Genomic DNA, 19,553 nt, shown 5'->3' with positions numbered 1-19,553 from the left:
TAAGAGGATTGAAAAATTGGAGACTTCTAATACTGCCTTGGGGAAAGGGAATGTAATGTTCACTGCTAAATTACAAAAATTAGATAATGTATAAGGGTACATAATCTACATTTTCAGAATTTTCCCTGTTATTCTATGTTCTCAGCTACTGAAATGTTAAAACAATATTTTATGGATATTTGCATTTGAACCCTGACACTCTGCCACTCTGCCAAGGATTGAGAAGGCATTTTATATTCCTACTTCTATTAGAAGACTGCCTATGAATTCCTCTTCCCAGCCAGAGAGAAGAGAGTTAACAGAAATTTTGGAGCCACCTTCACCATCATTGCTACCTTTTGTAATTTGCCAGACAGGGACCTAGTTTTGAAACTTTATTTTCCAGAGAATGTTTTGTTCATTCTCATCAGAATTTTGTACTTCCTGAAACTTCTCCTTTGACGCAAGAAGCGAGAAGATTCCTTCAGCTATATTTTGCAACAAAAATTCATTCATCTGTTTGAGAAATCCTTGGCCTTTGTGTATTGATGTATAAATCATTCCGAAATTCAAATTCGGCCTCTTTTTGGTTTCCACCAAAAATGCTAGTGCATTTTTGGCTTAAACTCCTGCTTCCCCCAAACAAAAACAGCCCCCACTCTGAACTGAAGACACCTTCAGCAGGACAGGCGTGCCTGAGAAGGAGCCTTTTGCACTGCATCTGATCAACCGGAGAAGGAAGGCTTGTGAAGAGAGCAGATTGGGGCAACACAGTCAATAGTAACCACAGGAAATATATACCATAATGAATACCCTCAAACTACTCCTAATAATCTACTCCTTAACACTGATCCACCCCACTTGCAGATAACATCATACCCATACTACACAATCATCACAGATTAATCAAATACACCACACCTCACCAAACTGATAACAACCTAAACAAAGGAAAAACATTTACATGCGAACAACCACAACAGAAGGGAAAGAAGGGCCCAAACAAACTCACCTCAACAAAGAAACGACAACTAACAAAAGTCCACTTAACATCAAATACAAAAAACCCATTCCAAACAATCCAAGTGGGCTACGTCAACGCCAGATCTGCTGTAAATAAAACAGCAATACTAACAGACTGGATCATGTCAGAAAACCTCCACCTACTCTTCCTCACTGAAACTTGGATCCATGACCAAAAGGATCCCATAATCCTTGACCTATGCCCTCCAGGATACAAAATCACTCACTGGACCAGAAAGGAAAAAAAGAGGCGGAGGTACAGCACTAATCTACCGCTCCCACTTCACTACCGAAACCACTGCCGAGTCCTTACCAACCCAACTTGAAATTGCCTCAATCAGAATCCACAACAAATCCCTGCTTGATCATCTGAACTGCGTCTTGTTTTACAGACCACCAGGTAGTTGGAACGAAAGCCAGTCTAATTTCAAGGACTTCATCTCAAACACTTGTGTAACCAACTCCAACATATTAATACTAGGTGACATAAACCTTCACCTAGAAGACCTAAACTCCACCAATGCATGAGAATGTAAGGAATTCCTCCACTCATGGGATCTCAAATGGCCACACATGCAAGCTACCCATGTCAAAGGGCACACACCGGACCTCTTCTCACACAAATTGTCCCCAGACCACAACCTACTAATAACAGATATCAAATGGACAGAAACACCTTGGACCAATCACTACAAACTAAACCTATCCCTAAACTGGCGGAAGAAGGGATCATACTGTATACAAAAACACACAACCTACAGCACAAGAGGCCAAACAGACCCAAAAGCATTCTGGCAACAGATATATGACAACGAATGGACAGCACGAACGGACTCCATACACTACTTCTCTGACTGGGACGAAAGATGCAGAAGCGTACTAGACGAATTAGCACCCTTAAGAACAAGAATATCAAGAAGACAAAACTTGATACCATGGTTCAATGACGAACTGAAAAAACTCAAAAACACAATCCAGGAAACTCGAACGAGCACGGAAAAAAATAAAAGATGAACACACACTCAATGCATGGAAACAAATACAAAGAAAATACAAATATGCAAAAAGACTTACAAAACTAAAATAGGACCGGATTACAAAGACTTGAAGAAACTATTCTAACTCGTAAATAAGCTACTAAACACCACCCCAGTCACCACAACCAACACAGACATCCCATCCGCAGACAAACTTGCTAAATACTTCAACGAAAACATAATAAAGCTACACAATACACTTCCTCAGCACAACACAGACATCGAAAACTTCATCAATGGCTTGGACCCAACCTCTGGAGAATACCCAGCAGACTGAACCTGGTCAAACTTTGCTCTCCTCATCGTTGAATCAGTTACCCATGCGACTCATAGGTTCTCCAATACCCACTGCAAACTGGACACCTGCCCCAGCCATCTACTTAAATCCGCTCCCGACCGCTTCATAGCAGACCTCACACCCCACCTAACCTACATGCTCCAACAAGGTCTCTTCCCTGAGGAATATGGCAACATCTTACCCCAATTCCAAAAGACACCAAGAAAAAAAACAAACGAATTCGCCAACTACTGCCCAGTTGCATCTATCCCACTAGCAATCAAACTGATGGAGCACTTGGTGACCAAACAGCTTACTGATTACATGGACAAGTTCTCAATATTACATGAAACACAATCAGGATTTCGCCCCCTCCATAGTACCGAAACTGTGCTAGTCACTCTCCTGGCCAAATTCAAGCAGGAAATAGCTATAGGTAAAAGCATACTTCTCCTCCAATTCGACATGTCGAGCGCATTCTACATGGTAAACCACAATATACTACTAAGACTCCTAGACTACATCGGGATTGGTGGAAATATACTCAGCTGGATCAAGGGTTTTCTAACCACCAGAACATACCAAGTAAAATCAAATTCAAACATATCACCACTGTGGAAAGCAGACAGCAGAGTACCTCAAGGATCACCACTATCACCAATACTTTTCAACATAATGATGATCCCGCTGGCTAAGTCCTTATCCAATCAAGGTCTCAACCCATTCATCTACGCAGACGATGTCACAATATACATTCCCTTCAGACATGATCTGACAGAAATCACCAATGAAATCAAGCTCGGTCTGAACACTATGGACTCATGGACAAACTCATTTCAACTGAAACTGAACACTGACAAAACACACTGCCTCATCCTCTCATTTCAACACAATACGTACAAACCCACAACCATAAACACCACAGACCACACCCTCCCTATCTCAGATAGCCTTAAAATTCTTGGCATTACAATCGACCGCAACCTTACACTTGAGAGCCAAGTGAACTCCACAACAAAGAAAATGCTCCACTCAATGTGGAAACTTAAACATGTAAAAACCTTTCTTCCCGAGGGAAATATTCCGTAACCTAATACAATCAATGGTACTAAGCCATGCAGACTATTGCAACGGAATCTATGCGGGATGTAAAGTACAACTCACAAAGAAACTCCAGACCGCTCAACACAGCAGCCAGGTTGATATTTGGTAAAACACAATTCGAAAGTGCCAAACCCCTCTGAGAAAAACTGCATTGGCTCCCAATCAAAGAACGTATTACCTTCAAAATCTGCACTCTGGTCCACAAAATTATCTATGGCGAAGTACCAGGCTACATGACAGACCTCATAGATCTACCAACCAGAAACACAACCAGATCACAAACATACCTAAACCTCCACTACCCAAACTGCAAAGGACTCAAATACAAAGCAACCTACGCATCCTGCTTCTCCTATATAAGCACACAACTATGGAACTCACTGTCAAAAGCTGTGAAAAGAACCTACGACCATCTAAACTTCAAGAAATCACTAAAAACCAACCTGTTCAAAAAGGCATACCCTACCGACCCAACATAAATGCCTACACTCTGCAACACAGCAAAACCAAAGCTCGTAATGGACACTATATAACCTCTCCTCTCTTTGATCCCCTTTGTGCCTGAACCTTAATCAACCACAACATCACCATTTATTTGTTTCTCTACCGGACTTGGCGAACGCCTTTACGGTACTATGTAAGCCACATTGAGCTTGCAAATAAGTGGGAAAATGTGGGATACAAATGTAACAAATACATAAATAAATAAATAACAAAAGTGGACCCCACTCCTGATCCTCTGAACAAAAGTGGAACCCTACCCAGAAGCCACCTCACAGGTCCATCTTATAAATCGTGGTGGTCTAATGGCCTAGTCGGAGCAGGAGTGATACCCAGTTGCTCCTACCCATGTGGTCAAAATGGCTGTTGTAACTTCCCACAGCATCTTGGGAGAGAGCCAAGTTGCTTCTGCCCATGCTGATTCTAATCTCAAAATGGATGCTGTGACCTCCCACCCATCTTTATATTATCTGCATACAGTTTGGGAAGAGAAACTCCCCCTGTCCATCCTAGCTCCCACACTACCATTCCCAGATTCCATTTTTATAGCCTATGGGCTATGCCTGTCAGGGGAAGGGATGTCACACTCTCTTACCAAGATGTCAAGGCAAGCGGCTTTCAGGAGAGTTATCTGGTCAGCGATGGTTAGCGTGGTGAAGCCTGGCAGCCGCTTGGCAAATTCAACTATTTTGATGATGCACTTTGTAGCTAGTTCACTGAATTTATCCCAGAGGCCGAGGTCCAGCTGCACCCTGTGATCCGCACTGGAATTCTGGAAAAGTCACACGTACAAGAGGAGCAGACAGCATAAGCAAGGGTGAGAGAAGAGAAACTCAAAAAAACTAAAACCACTAGTGTGGTAAATTTTAACAAAAATGTGCTTTCCTGAAACATAAAACAACCAGCATTCTTAATACTTTTCATCCATGCAGGACCCAGAGCGTTGGTGTTGTGGCACCTTTAGGCAGGTTCTCAAGGGTTAATACACAAGTACACTTGGGTACAAGGAGACGGTAACAAAAACAAACTCAAGAGGCTAGAATCTATTATCCCGAGTGCCATGTGTGTAACCACTCCAACACTGCTTCTAAAACATCTCCTGGAGACACACCTTCTAGCTGAGTTTTCAGGATTGCCACAATGAATAAGCACAACATACATTTGCAGGTATATCCCATGCATACGCATTGTGGTAGTACTGAAAACTCAACCTGCTACGTGTGTACCCAGCAGAGGGTCGAGAAGCACTGTTCCAAGACTATTCCTCTTTCCATCCTTCCCTGTAGCACCATCCCCCTTTTCATAAACAAGACCCCTCTACTCAGATATACATCTTTGCTAATTCATCTTTTGCCTTGCAACACCTTAGTATAGGGAACAAAACCACACAGTTCTACCAGTGTACCTCACGCCTACTCTATAACGCTCCTTGTGACTTCAGACTGTGCCCCCACATCATAGGCCCTTGGTGCTCATCTCTGAACCTCCGAGTACAGTGTGGACAATGTCACACACAAGAGCAAGTATCAGGCTGGACAAGAGGGCCATCGAGCACAGGCAAGAAATTAAAAAGGGTAAAATATCTTCACACACACGTAGTTTAGCAGCTTTCTGAGGTGAAGGAAGACAACTGTGAAAGTGAGGAACCCAAACAAAGGATGCTGTGTTCAGGCATTCCATCTAGTCTTCCGTGACACTGCAGAGAAACCAGCCCAGGCCAGAAGCCTTTTCACAAGCACTAGGAAGGCCTTTATCATACACTGTCCTGTAATACAATACCCCTCCCCCCATCTTCCATACTTATATTTATTAACTGCTCAATGTTTGTATGCTTCTCTTATTGACCATCATGCAATTCAGTCAACATCTGCAAATATTTGTGTGACAAACTCTTGCTAGTAATAGCAGCTTCTAAATATTTTAAATTAATGAAACAAAATTATTATTGGACTAAATTTTCAACCTAGGCTGGCAGGAGAGGCCTGGTAAAGTCTGAATGAAGAATGGGTTTCACAAACATATCTTCAACTACCCATTAGAATTATATGGGCTTCAATTATGGCAAAAAATAAACTGGATTTAGGGGGGTCTGCTTTTCTTTTCTTTCTTGTTTGCTTTTCTTTGGCTTGTTTTTCCTGCTTCTGCAGCGATGAAAGAAAGGACACATGGAGCAGATGCATCCATATCTGTGCATGCCCAGCACTCCCCTCCCCCTCATCATCCTTACCGTGGTATACTTGCCCAGCTGGCATAGTGATGGGAAGGTTTCCTGGTGGGCTTTGCTAACCTTCTGGATCAGTTCCTCCATCTCAGGGGGCATCTCATAGTTGTCCGTCACCACCTCCTCTTTTATATCTTTTTTCTTCTTGTTTCTGTCGTTTCTCACTGCTGTTCCCACCCATTAAAAAAAAAAGAGAGAGAAAAAAAAAACAACAGAAATCCTAAATCAGTTTGTATTTGTGCGATTTCAGCTTGTGAGTGCACTGGGTAACACAAAGAACAGGAAGTGTTTTCTTTCAGTCAGCTGACAGTATCAAACACTGACTGCCTATCCTGTCACTGGAGAACCACAAAATTAATAGATCCCATGCTTCAGATTCCACTTTCACTAAGCAGTACACCTTTTTTAAGCACTACAAAAATTTTCTCCAGAATCAATATGACTACTGAAAGTCCATGTAACTCAAACACAACATGTAAAATCCCATTTCCCTGTAGAATTACAGTACTTCTATTGTGCTTTACTTCTAACTGGCATGACTTGATCGTGCTTCAATGCAGGAAACTAAAGTCTGAGCAAGTTACATAGTCCGGCAGATCAGGTATTTCAGGGGAAAGGGACAGGAGAGACTACCTATGCTTCTCCACTGATATGTATTCAAGAAGGTATTATCAGAAATGCTGCTGTGTGACAGCACAAATTAAAAAAAAAACAAAAACTGATGCTAGGTTTGCTGAAACTCCCTATCTCCCAAACACACAGGGATTTTCAATCCAGATCTTTCTAACATTTCCGCCCTGGGTGGCGGGATAAACAGGCCCTGGCGTTTCCTGACTCTGCACACCAAGTCCTGCAGCTCCAGGTTTCAGGAAAACGGAACTGCGTCTCTTCTGGCAGTTTCTTTGGGACAACAGGGGAGGAAGCAAAGAATACAAGCTGATGATTCCCCAGCCCAGAAGATAGCTGGACTTTTCAGACACAAACAAAAAAAAAAAAAAAAAAAAGGAGAATTTCAAATTATGACATTAAGTACTTGGTCATGAAATTGGGAACTGTTTTCTGTTTGGGCCCAGTTCTGAAGAACTGAGCTCCAAGAAAATCTATATTAAAATATACAACTTTAAAATACAAAAATTTTAAAAGCCAAAGCTCTTCTCATTTCTAAAGTGTGACCTCCACCCCCACCCTGTCCTGTCCTGAAAAGTCCAGAAACTACGTTCTCCAAATTACATCATCTTAATTCACCTCTGGATGAGTAACCATAGACTGGTGATCTTCACTACTTTTCCACTGGGGCCACTTTATAAAAAAAAAAAAAAAAAAAAAAACAACCCTCAGCGTAAGAGTCAAGACTGTCATTGGGCAAAGTGAACAGCGTACTGGGCACAGGGGGATTCCCCTCGAATGACACAGCTAGCCTGCCTGCTCATGCACATTTAGAGTGACTCATATAACTAAAGACTACACCCCCACACTCTCTCTTTCCTTAAATATCCCCCACATATTCTCTAGCCATTTTCCCAACCCATCTCTCTCCCTGTATGTTCTCCCTCACCTCCTTTCTACTACACTCTTCTCCAACCAAACTCCAACTATTCTCAGTTCCAACCACTGTTCCCATTAGTCAGGTTTCACTCTCCTGTCTCTACCTTCAGCCCCTTCAAGCTGACCCTCATTCCAGTTTTTAATCCCACCCCTCTGTATTTTCTGCAGAGGCCTCAGAACAGCTATTCTGTTTTCTTCTAGCACAACATGACTTTTCAGTGAGTTTGAGTAGCAGACTGCATTAATTTCTTCACTACTCTTTAAGTCTTGTGGGAAAAGTATGGGTGTTTTGAAACTACACGGTTCAGACTTATAGAGAGCTACACAGCACAGGTAGAAACAGAACTATTATTAATTTAGTGCTAGCAACAAGCATCGGGACAAGCTAGGGGTGAGAAAGTGTGTATGGGAGAAGAGTCGGGGGCCAGCTATATGCCGACTATAATACGACTACCATTTCAGATTGTTTTCTTTTTGAGGTTTGACTATTTTTCAATCTGACTGCCTTCTGGTTCCCAACCTTGCAATGAACACTGCCACAGAGTAACATCAGAGCACTGAAGCCCACAGAGGCAAAAATCAGTTCAACAGAGAAGAAGCAATTGTCTGGAACACTCCCCTCCCTCATTATGAGAACATAACCTACAGCAGCATTTTAGATCAGACTGGGGGTGTTTGAGGTGGGTGGGGTTAGAAGGGGCAGGGATATTTTCCCCTTTTATTGTAAACCAGTCCCAGTGTACACGTATTAAGGACACAGAGCTGGAAGTATCCGGAAAATCTGAGCTAGTATTTCAAGTGTTGTAAAAAGTTACTGAAAGATCAACTCTCTCGCTCTCCCTGGCCTTCTGGCTCAGATTGTGAGCGGAGGATGGTCGTTTCTTGGATAAAATTGAGATTCTGTAGCATATACAGAAGGGGGGGGGGGGTGACACCCCTGCTAGCTGACTTCGCTGAGTACAATACTGCATTGTGACAACTGCCAACTATAGAAGGATTAAACCTCCTGTTAAATTTCAAAATAGATAGCTGTAATTGTAATGAGATAATATAAAAAAATATCTACTTTGATCTAATTAATAATTACTCAAGGATCAAAGATGTGGAGGGGGATAATTGAACGGGGGGCGCCCATCTCTAAGGATGACCCCATAGAGGGGCGGGGCAACCTGTATTATCGAAACAAGATGGATGTCCATCTTTCGTTTTGATAATATGGTCGGGGACGCCCAAATCTCAACATTTAGGTCAACCTTAGAGATGGTCGTCCCCGGTTTTCGGCCATAATGGAAACCGAGGACGCCCATCTCAGAAATGACCAAATCTAAGCCATTTGGTCGTGGGAGGAGCCAGCATTCATAGTGCACTGGTCCTCCTCACATGACAGGACACCAACCAGGCACCCTAGGGGGCACTGCACAAATTGCTCCCAGGTGCATAGCTCCCTTACCTTGGGTGCTGAGCCCCCCAACCCCCCACAACTGTACACCACTACCATAGATGAAGGGGGGCATCTACATGTGGGTAAAGTGGGTTTCAGGTGGGTTTTGGAGGGCTCACGTTTACCACCACAAGTGTAACAGGTAGGGGGAGTATGGGCCTGGGTCTGCCTGCCTGAAATGCACCGTACTCACTAAAAACTGCTCCAGGGACCTTCATACTGCTATGATGGAGCTGGGTATGACATTTGAGGCTGGCATAGAGGCTGGAAAAAAATGTTTTTAAAATTTTGTTTTTTTGGGTGGGAGGGGGTTGGTGACCACTGGGGGAGTAAGGGGAGGACATCCCGTCAGTTCGGGCACCTTTTCGAGACTTGGTCCTGAAAATAAAGGGACCAAGTACAGTCGGCCTGAGGGACGCCCTTCTTTTTTCCATTATTGGCTGAGGACGCCCATCTGTTAACCACGCCCCTGTCCCGCCTTCGGTACACTGCCAACACGCTCCCGTGAACTTTGGTCGTCCCCACGATGGAAAGCAGTTAAGGACGCAAAAAAATCGGCTTTTGATTATGCCGATTTGGGCGACCACAGGAGAAGGACGCCTATCTCCCAATTTGTGTCTGAAGATGGGCGTCCTTCCCTTTCGAAAATAAGCTAGATAGTTAAGGGTTACTACCAAAGGTGAAATAAGAAAAATAAACTCTGGCTTCTTCTAGAAGTTATTCTGCATCACCTCAGGGCAGTGGCGTAGCCAGACTGCCAATTTTGGATGGGCCTGAACCTAAAGTGGGTGGGCACAAAATTTTCTCTCTATCCCCCTTCCCCAGGGGTAAAGTGCTGCTTTTCAGTGCATCAGGTTTCAGAAAATTTATTTAAAAGCCTAACACCCTTTTCAATGAGCTTTCAGAGGCCAAAACCTCCTGCCTCAGGTCAGCATAACGCTGTTATGGTATCCTCTCCTGACCTAAGGAAGGAAGTATTGGTCTCTGAAACTTTATTAACACAGGTACCATATTACTTTATCCTAAATTAAAATAAAATTATTTTCTTTACCTTTGTTGTATGGCCATTTACTTTTTCTCATTGTGTTGCTCCCAGTCTCTAGATTCTGCTTTCCTTCGTCTTTCTCTTGCCAGAGTTTCCTGTCCATTCACCACCTATGGCTTTTCATCTTTTCCTCACCCTTGTTCTCCACAAGCCCCTTCCTCTTATTCTCCAGTCTTAACCTACTCTGTCCTCTCCCTCTTTCCATCCAGCAGCTCCCCTCTTTCTTTTGCATCCAGCGTCTCCTTTTTCTCCCTACCCTTCCATCCAGTGTCTTTCCTCTTTCTCTCCTCATCCTTCCACCCATCTACCCTCTCTCCTGTCCTTCCATCTAGTGTCTCTATCTCTCTACCCTTTTCTGTTCAGTCTCCCCTCTCTCTCTCTCTCTACATCCTTCCAGTCTCTCCCCTTTCTCTCTGCATCCTTCCATCTATCTCCCCTCTTTCTCTCCCTATCCTCCCTTCTTCCTCTCCCTCCCATGTCCCAGCGGCTCTCTCCCTTCCCTCCAGTCCCTTCCTCCTCTCCCTCCCATGTCCCAGCAACTCTCTCCCTTCCCTCCAGTCCCTTCTTCCTCTCCCTCCCATGTCCAGTAGCTCTCTCCCTTCCCTCCAGTCCCTTCTTCCTCTCCCTCCCATATCCAGTAGCTCTCTCCCTTCCCTCCAGTCCCTTCTTCCTCTCTCTCCCATATCCAGTAGCTCTCTCCCTTCCTTCCAGCCCCTTCTTCCTCTCCCTCCCATGTCCCAGCAACTCTCTCCTTTCCCTCCAGCCCCTTCCTCCTCTCCCTCCCATGTCCCAGCAGCTCAGCCATTTTCCTTCCAGGCCCGCCCATCCGCATCTATCCCTTTTGTCCCACGGAGGCAGCGCTTCCTTCCTGCCCTGTCTTCTCCCCAAGCTCCGCTGGATCGGTCCGCTGCAAGTGGAATCCTCCTTCACCGGTCGCGCTGCGCTGCCATGCACACGCAGCTTCGCTCCTCCCCCTGCCGTGTTCATCCGGCCCTAAACAGGAAGTGCATCACAGAGGGCCAGATAGACGTGGCAGGGGGAGAAGCGTAGCTGCGTGTGCATGGCAGCGCAGCGCGACCGGCAAAGGAGGATTCCACTTGCAGCGGACCGATCCAGCGGAGCTTTGGGAGAAGACAGGGCAGGAAGGAAGTGCTGCCTCCGTGGGACAAAAGGGATAGAGACAGCAATGCGGATGGGCGGGCCTGGAGGGAAAATGGGTGGGCCTGGGCCCGTCCAGGCCCACCCGTGGCTACGCCCCTGCCTCAGGGCCAGATTTATGATAGGGTGAGCAGGGCAGTTGCCTGAGGCACCACCAAAAACCTCAAGCTGGGTCTGGCATCGTAGGAGGAGGACAGAGAGACTGCGTACAAACCAGAAGTGGCCACCAATATTGCAATAAAGTCCCTTATGTTTGGGGTGGGGATACCTTTCTGCTGGTCCACCTAAGCATTTCTGTTCAGGAGAGCCAACCTTGCATCACTCCATCCAGCTGCAAACTTACAAAGAGCAACTCAAATACCATATGCTTTGGTTCAGAGCCTTGTTTCTGAACTGGAACAAGAAAGTTACGAGGCTCCATTTTAACAAAATCCTCTATCTACCTTTCTGCCCCCTCCCCTCATCTTTCAACCTCTCCTCAAGCTCAGAGCTAACAATGGGAACTTCTGAGTCCTCCCACAAAAACCACACCCAACAATATATTTTATGAAAAAAAAAATATATATATATTTTTTTTTATTTTATTATATATATATATATATATACAGTGGGGGAAATAAGTATTTGATCCCTTGCTGATTTTGTAAGTTTGCCCACTGACAAAGACATGAGCAGCCCATAATTGAAGGGTAGGTTATTGGTAACAGTGAGAGATAGTACATCACAAATTAAATCCGGAAAATCACATTGTGGAAAGTATATGAATTTATTTGCATTCTGCAGAGGGAAATAAGTATTTGATCCCCCACCAACCAGTAAGAGATCTGGCCCCTACAGACCAGGTAGATGCTCCAAATCAACTCGTTACCTGCATGACAGACAGCTGTCGGCAATGGTCACCTGTATGAAAGACACCTGTCCACAGACTCAGTGAATCAGTCAGACTCTAACCTCTACAAAATGGCCAAGAGCAAGGAGCTGTCTAAGGATGTCAGGGACAAGATCATACACCTGCACAAGGCTGGAATGGGCTACAAAACCATCAGTAAGACGCTGGGCGAGAAGGAGACAACTGTTGGTGCCATAGTAAGAAAATGGAAGAAGTACAAAATGACTGTCAATCGACAAAGATCTGGGGCTCCACGCAAAATCTCACCTCGTGGGGTATCCTTGATCATGAGGAAGGTTAGAAATCAGCCTACAACTACAAGGGGGGAACTTGTCAATGATCTCAAGGCAGCTGGGACCACTGTCACCACGAAAACCATTGGTAACACATTACGACATAACGGATTGCAATCCTGCAGTACCCGCAAGGTCCCCCTGCTCCGGAAGGCACATGTGACGGCCCGTCTGAAGTTTGCCAGTGAACACCTGGATGATGCCGAGAGTGATTGGGAGAAGGTGCTGTGGTCAGATGAGACAAAAATTGAGCTCTTTGGCATGAACTCAACTCGCCGTGTTTGGAGGAAGAGAAATGCTGCCTATGACCCAAAGAACACCGTCCCCACTGTCAAGCATGGAGGTGGAAATGTTATGTTTTGGGGGTGTTTCTCTGCTAAGGGCACAGGACTACTTCACCGCATCAATGGGAGAATGGATGGGGCCATGTACCGTACAATTCTGAGTGACAACCTCCTTCCCTCCGCCAGGGCCTTAAAAATGGGTCGTGGCTGGGTCTTCCAGCACGACAATGACCCAAAACATACAGCCAAGGCAACAAAGGAGTGGCTCAGGAAGAAGCACATTAGGGTCATGGAGTGGCCTAGCCAGTCACCAGACCTTAATCCCATTGAAAACTTATGGAGGGAGCTGAAGCTGCGAGTTGCCAAGCGACAGCCCAGAACTCTTAATGATTTAGAGATGATCTGCAAAGAGGAGTGGACCAAAATTCCTCCTGACATGTGTGCAAACCTCATCATCAACTACAGAAGACGTCTGACCGCTGTGCTTGCCAACAAGGGTTTTGCCACCAAGTATTAGGTCTTGTTTGCCAGAGGGATCAAATACTTATTTCCCTCTGCAGAATGCAAATAAATTCATATACTTTCCACAATGTGATTTTCCGGATTTAATTTGTGATGTGCTATCTCTCACTGTTACCAATAACCTACCCTTCAATTATGGGCTGCTCATGTCTTTGTCAGTGGGCAAACTTACAAAATCAGCAAGGGATCAAATACTTATTTCCCCCACTGTATATATATATATATATATATATATATATATATATATATATATATATATATATATAACAGCCAGCCAATCATTCATTCGCCTGGGCATTTATTTATCAGCTCCACTGTTCACTTACTCACAAAAGCATTATACACAAGTCAGCAGTGATTTCCCATCACAGGGTTACATAAGTACATAAGTAATGCCATACTGGGAAAAGACCAAGGGTCCATCGAGCCCAACATCCTGTCCACGACAGCGGCCAATCCAGGCCAAGGGCACCTGGCAAGATTCCCAAACGTACAAACATTCTATACATGTCATTCCTGGAATTGTGGATTTTTCCCAAGTCCATTTAGTAGCGGTTTATGGACTTGTCCTTTAGGAAACCGTCTAACCCCTTTTTAAACTCTGCTAAGCTAACCGCCTTCACCACTTTCTCCGGCAACGAATTCCAGAGTTTAATTATACGTTGGGTGAAGAAAGATTTTCTCCGATTTGTTTTAAATTTACTGCACTGTAGTTTCATCGCATGCCCCCTAGTCCTAGTATTTTGGAAAGCGTGAACAGACGCTTCACATCCACCTGTTCCACTCCACTCATTATTTTATATACCTCTATCATGTCTCCCCTCAGCCGTCTCTTCTCCAAGCTGTATAGCCCTAGCCTCCTTAGTCTTTCTTCATAGGGAAGTCGTCCCATCCCCGCTATCATTTTAGTCGCCCTTCGCTACACCTTTTCCAATTCTACTATATCTTTCTTGAGATGCGGCGACCAGAATTGAACACAATACTCAAGGTGCGGTCGCACCATGGAGCGATACAACGGCATTATAACATCCTCACACCTGTTTTCCATACCTTTCCTAATAGTATCCAATTAAGCAGTGATGTTCCTGTTAAAAATGCCAGATGAAGACCTGAAAAGGGTTGAAAGGCTCAGCTCTCCTCTCTTAGGGCCTCTTTTACAAAACCAGGCTACCGAATCCCCAATGCAGCAAATGAAAAGAAACCCATGCAATTCCTATGGGCTTCCTCTCATTTGCTGCACAGGGATCGCTAGCATGGCTTTGTAAAAGAAGCCCCTACGTTCTCTCCGACTTCCCACCTTACCTGACTAGGAAACACCATAAAAAGATGACCCCTGAACCTTTCAAACCTAAACTCCCAACCTGCTCACAGGTGTCAGGGCCTGACAGGACAACAGACGAAAGACTGATTATATAGATTGCAATTGGAAAGACGAGAGAAGAGAAAGCATATGACGACAAGCTGACAACCCAAACAGACTAGCATCATGAAGTAATGTCTCCTTAAGAAAACACTGAAACACCTCATCCATAAATACCTTGGAGATTTGGTACACCTGGATCCTACCCCTCAGTATACATATCCGTTCTGTCCTGTAAACCCTGATCTCTGCCCCTTCCCCAACCTCTCACTTTACCTCTGTGTCTCTGTCCCTTCTTTTCCCAACTCTCCATTTTGCTCTGATTTTACAGTCTTGAGCCATGCCTTCCACACTTTCTTTTTGCACTTCCTGTTCACCCTAGGGTGAAGTACAAGCAAGCTCTGGCAACAGGATAGCCTGAGCCACAGGAAATCCACTTATAGTTTGTGAGCTCAAGGCTGTGGGAAGAGAGAGGAGCCAAGCACAGGAGATGCCAGGTCTCCTCCTCAGTGAAAGAAAGAAGCCAGCCACAAGAGATACCAGGGCCTCTCCATACCACAGGAATTGGACTGCAAGTCCATCAATGCAGTGGGAGCAAAATCAGGACAGGATGACATGGACCCATCTGGACACCTTGGAATTACAATCTAAACAGAGGGAAATTCTCTTGCAGCATGCAAGAAAATGGCTGGGGAATGAGAAAATTGAATTCTGGATTAAAATATCCCTAAACCAACAGTGACCCAGTTCCTGGAGGGAAAATTTAGGCCCATTCTGATTTTTGACACCCTTTCCTGGTGCACTCTGGTACCAACAATGCCACTTTAACATGGAACAAAACTACGACTCCAACAAAGCACCGGGCTGCAAGTTCAAAGGTAAGGCTCAGCCTAAAAATTTCCTACGGGCACTTGGCAGTTCTGTACATCCTCTTAGCCTCCGAGCCCATTCCAGCCAGGCTGTTCCTAGTCTGGCCTGCAAGTGTCCCATTTCCGCAGACCACCCTCATTTCCTGTCTCTCCTTCTATGACCCCCTGATCCCCAGAAGAATAAATCCTGCCAGTTCCTTAAAGCGACAAGCTGTCTCTAAATTAATGGTATGGGCTGGGACAGACACACGCTCCTGTAATGATGTGCTGCTAAGGAGCTGGTGATTAATGCAGGGGCGGAAGGGACAGGCAGGGACATGCTGCCAGAGCAGCCAGAAGTAAAGCAACAGCACTCCATCATCTGCAGCCAGCCAGAGCCCTCGCTGACAACCTTCTTAAAGGCACGGCAGCCCTGAACAACTCCTTACCTTCCACCAGTACAGCTACAGGCTAGCATAGGCAGAAGGATGAGAAAGCACTGATCAAAGAGAATAGAAATTAAATAGCAAATTAAAAGCTTGTGGAGATGTGAGGGAGGAGGGGTGTTTGAAATATATGGCATAAATAGCACAAGCAAGTCTTCTGTCAAGAGCCATTAAATTATGCCTTTGTGTCACACTGAGTGCATGTCCATGCCTTTTCACTTCTTAAGTAGTTAATCATGGACCTATTTACTGAAGTGCATTACACAGCCTCCACATGTGTTAAAGGTCTGTTTTAGCATCTGCCACACTGTTACTGGTAATGCACAAGTTTCTATCACTTTCGGCGCTAATAAAAAGGCCCTCAGTGCACGAAACATGTTAATGATCTGCACTGCCTGCAAGTCTGCAAAGCAACACATTAATAAGAAAATTAACTAATGCTAAATGAGTGCCTTCCTGCATCACTTGCTTCTTTGAAGAGAACATAAAGAGACTCTCCGCTACCTCCTACGGGCTTTTATGGACATCGGGACAGGCAGAGGTGGGCAGGATCTTGGGGAGGGAGTGGAAGCTGGATCATCAGGGTATGCAACTTCTCATTGTTTTTATTAGGCAATTTTCAGTATGATGGAAGTACAATAACTTGCCGACTTGCATAGATTCTCAACATGTACATAAGTAATGCCATACTGGGAAAAGACCAAGGGTCCATCGAGCCCAGTATCCTGTCCACGACAGCGGCCAATCCAGGCCAAGGGCACCTGGCAAGCTTCCCAAACGTACAAACATTCTATACATGTTATTCCTGGAATTTTGGATTTTTCCAAGTCCGTTTAGTAGCGGTTTATGGACTTGTCCTTTAGGAAACCGTCCAACCCCTTTTTAAACTCTGCTAAGCTAACCGCCTTCACCACTTTCTCCGGCAACGAATTCCAGAGTTTAATTACACGTTGGGTGAAGAAAAATTTTCTCCGATTTGTTTTAAATTTACTACACTGTAGTTTCATCGCATGCCCCCTAGTCCTAGTATTTTTGGAAAGCGTGAACAGACGCTTCACATCCACCTGTTCCACTCCACTCATTATTTTATATACCTCTATCATGTCTCCCCTCAGCCGTCTCTTCTCCAAGCTGTATAGCCCTAGCCTCCTTAGTCTTTCTTCATAGGGAAGTCGTCCCATCCCCGCTATCATTTTAGTCGCCCTTCGCTGCACCTTTTCCAATTCTACTATATCTTTCTTGAGATGCGGCGACCAGAATTGAACACAATACTCAAGGTGCGGTCGCACCATGGAGCGATACAACGGCATTATAACATCCTCACACCTGTTTTCCATACCTTTCCTAATAATACCCATGCAAACACACTCGTAATTCTTTCCCTCTGAAAAGTGCTGAGTACCTGCAGACCGCTGCACCTGCTTTCTCTAGGGCTAAAGTTCTCCCTTTCCAACATCACACAAAGTTTTGAAAATGTGAAAACATGCACTGTGTGCATTCCCTGCCCTTGAGAACGCCTCCACTCAACCCAGGGCAAAAGCACATGCACTAAGGAGGAACAGCAATTTTCAGACACCTAGTTTGCATAGATAAACACTCATTTTAAAAGTTGTTCTCAGAGGATAATTCTAACACAGCATGCCTACTTTCCTTTATGGAACACAAGCGAAACAGATTAGATATGCACACATAATTTAGGCTTGAGCATTCAACACCAGCCATAGAGCTGCTGTAAGTGCGCTGCCTAAATTTCGGTAATGCAAAAATAACTAATAGTATTCTACAGGTTACGCATGTCCCACCTGGGTTACAAATATGCGATATGTAAGCATGAGAATATTTACCGAATAATGCTTAAAAGCAGACTTTCGGCATGTGTGTGTGTGTGTGTATGGGCACAAATACATGCTTATGCACCAGTATTTTAATCATTTACACTTGTAATCGTCTCAAAAATGTTAGCATCTTCTTTATAGAATTACCCTCTAATGGCTGGATTCTATAAATCTAATTATTATAGCTGGGGTAGATCTTAAAAAGGGGGTCACAATAATCAGTTCTCAAATAGTTCAGTGCTTCACAATTATATTATCTTTCAACAATTTTTATTGATGACAATTAAAAAAAAAAAGTATTCATAATGCAAACCGGACAATATAGACCATCATCAGACTTTTTGTTTTAACAATCCCCCCCCCCCCCCCCAACCTAATTTTTATGTTTACACAAGTTTTTATTAGAGGTAATACGTCCAACAAACCATCAAGAACATGGAATTTTGCACCAGCTATACCCCTGCAACCACCCTCCTACCCCCCATCCCCAATAAACCACACTACTCTGGTCTCCAAGGGCCTGAACTCTGATAGCCCCCCCCCCCCCCCCGAGACCCAGCACCCCAACCAATCTTAAAGTTCCCCCTCCCCATGCTAAAAGCTGACTAAGTGGCAGGAGCACAAATGGACATTATATTCGTCTATAAAGTACTAACAATCAGGCTACGGCCCCGAGGACTTAAAATTTGTAAGTAAGGATTCCAAATCAGTGTAAAACGCTTCTTACGTTTAGGGGATCCCTGCACCTCCCCAGCCTCCCAAGTTGCCAAAAGATGTAACTGATTCCTCCAGTGCCAATAGGCCGGGGGTTCAGGTGACGTCTAGTATTGCAAGATACTTTTTCGTGCCACCAGACACAATTTGCGACACGGGAGGACAGAATGTTTAGGTAAGGACTGAAAAGCTCTGGGCTTAGCAAATAGGAATTGTTCCATTATTCACAATTATATTAATCCAACCACGTTAAACCATCGATGACAACTCATTTTACACAAGTATACCAGGTATAGTAGAAAGTTTGATAAATATGTTACATAGGACCCTCCCTGCCGCAGATTCAAAACATGGCCCACGTCCGTCGGTCCGATTGTTTTGTGCCAATTATATAAATGCATAATTGGAAGGCTTAGAGTAATGAACTATGAATAAAAGTTAAAGTTTGACAGAGATGACTATTAGATACCATGGTTAGTTTTGAACCGATGAGGATTAAAGCAAGCCACAAGTTGTATGCTTGTGTGAAACGAGTTGTCACTGATGGTTCAACATGGTTGGATTAACTGTGAAGTGCTGGGATATTTGAGAGCGGGTTCTATAAATGGCATGCAAATTTCCACATGCACAACTAAATTGGCTAACGAGCCAATTAGTGCTAATAATTTGGCACTATCAATAATAGGCCTTAATTAGAAACATTTTTGATTTGCACATGCATCTTGTTAAGCTATATTCTATAAAGATCAGTGTACATTGTGGCCATGGGAGAGGCATAGGCGGTTTGGGGGCATTCACTAAAGATGTGTGCACTATTGCTGAATATCAGGCATCTGCACCAGGATTCAGTTAGTGTAAATCCTTGTGTGTGGATCCTGGCGCTACATGCTATTCCATACAGGGCACCGATCTTGGAACACCTGTTATAGAAAACTGTTCAGCACCGATTTATCGAATTCTGTGCACCATTTACCGAATCCAGCCCTTAGTGACTATCGTGTTAAACAAGCCACAATATGCATTTAAAAGTT

General features: G+C 44.3%; 1 protein-coding gene across 3 annotated transcripts in view; it reads right to left on the bottom strand.

Annotated features, from left to right (window-relative positions):
- The window catches only part of RARG (retinoic acid receptor gamma), a 364,615-nt gene that overhangs the window by 26,096 nt on the left and 318,966 nt on the right, over nucleotides 1–19,553 (bottom strand). For all 3 annotated transcript variants that reach the window (XM_030198177.1, XM_030198178.1, XM_030198179.1), the window contains 2 exons: nucleotides 6,149–6,309; nucleotides 4,517–4,693 (listed from right to left, as the gene is read on the bottom strand). In XM_030198177.1, the coding sequence (XP_030054037.1) occupies nucleotides 4,517–4,693; nucleotides 6,149–6,309 (338 nt within the window). The remainder of the gene's footprint in view (nucleotides 1–4,516; nucleotides 4,694–6,148; nucleotides 6,310–19,553) is intronic.

Source organism: Microcaecilia unicolor, chromosome 3 (assembly GCF_901765095.1).
Source record: "Microcaecilia unicolor chromosome 3, aMicUni1.1, whole genome shotgun sequence".
Classification (NCBI taxonomy): Eukaryota; Metazoa; Chordata; class Amphibia; order Gymnophiona; family Siphonopidae; genus Microcaecilia; species Microcaecilia unicolor.
Note: the sequence above shows the minus strand (reverse complement) of the source record. Positions and strands in the feature narration are given on the sequence as shown.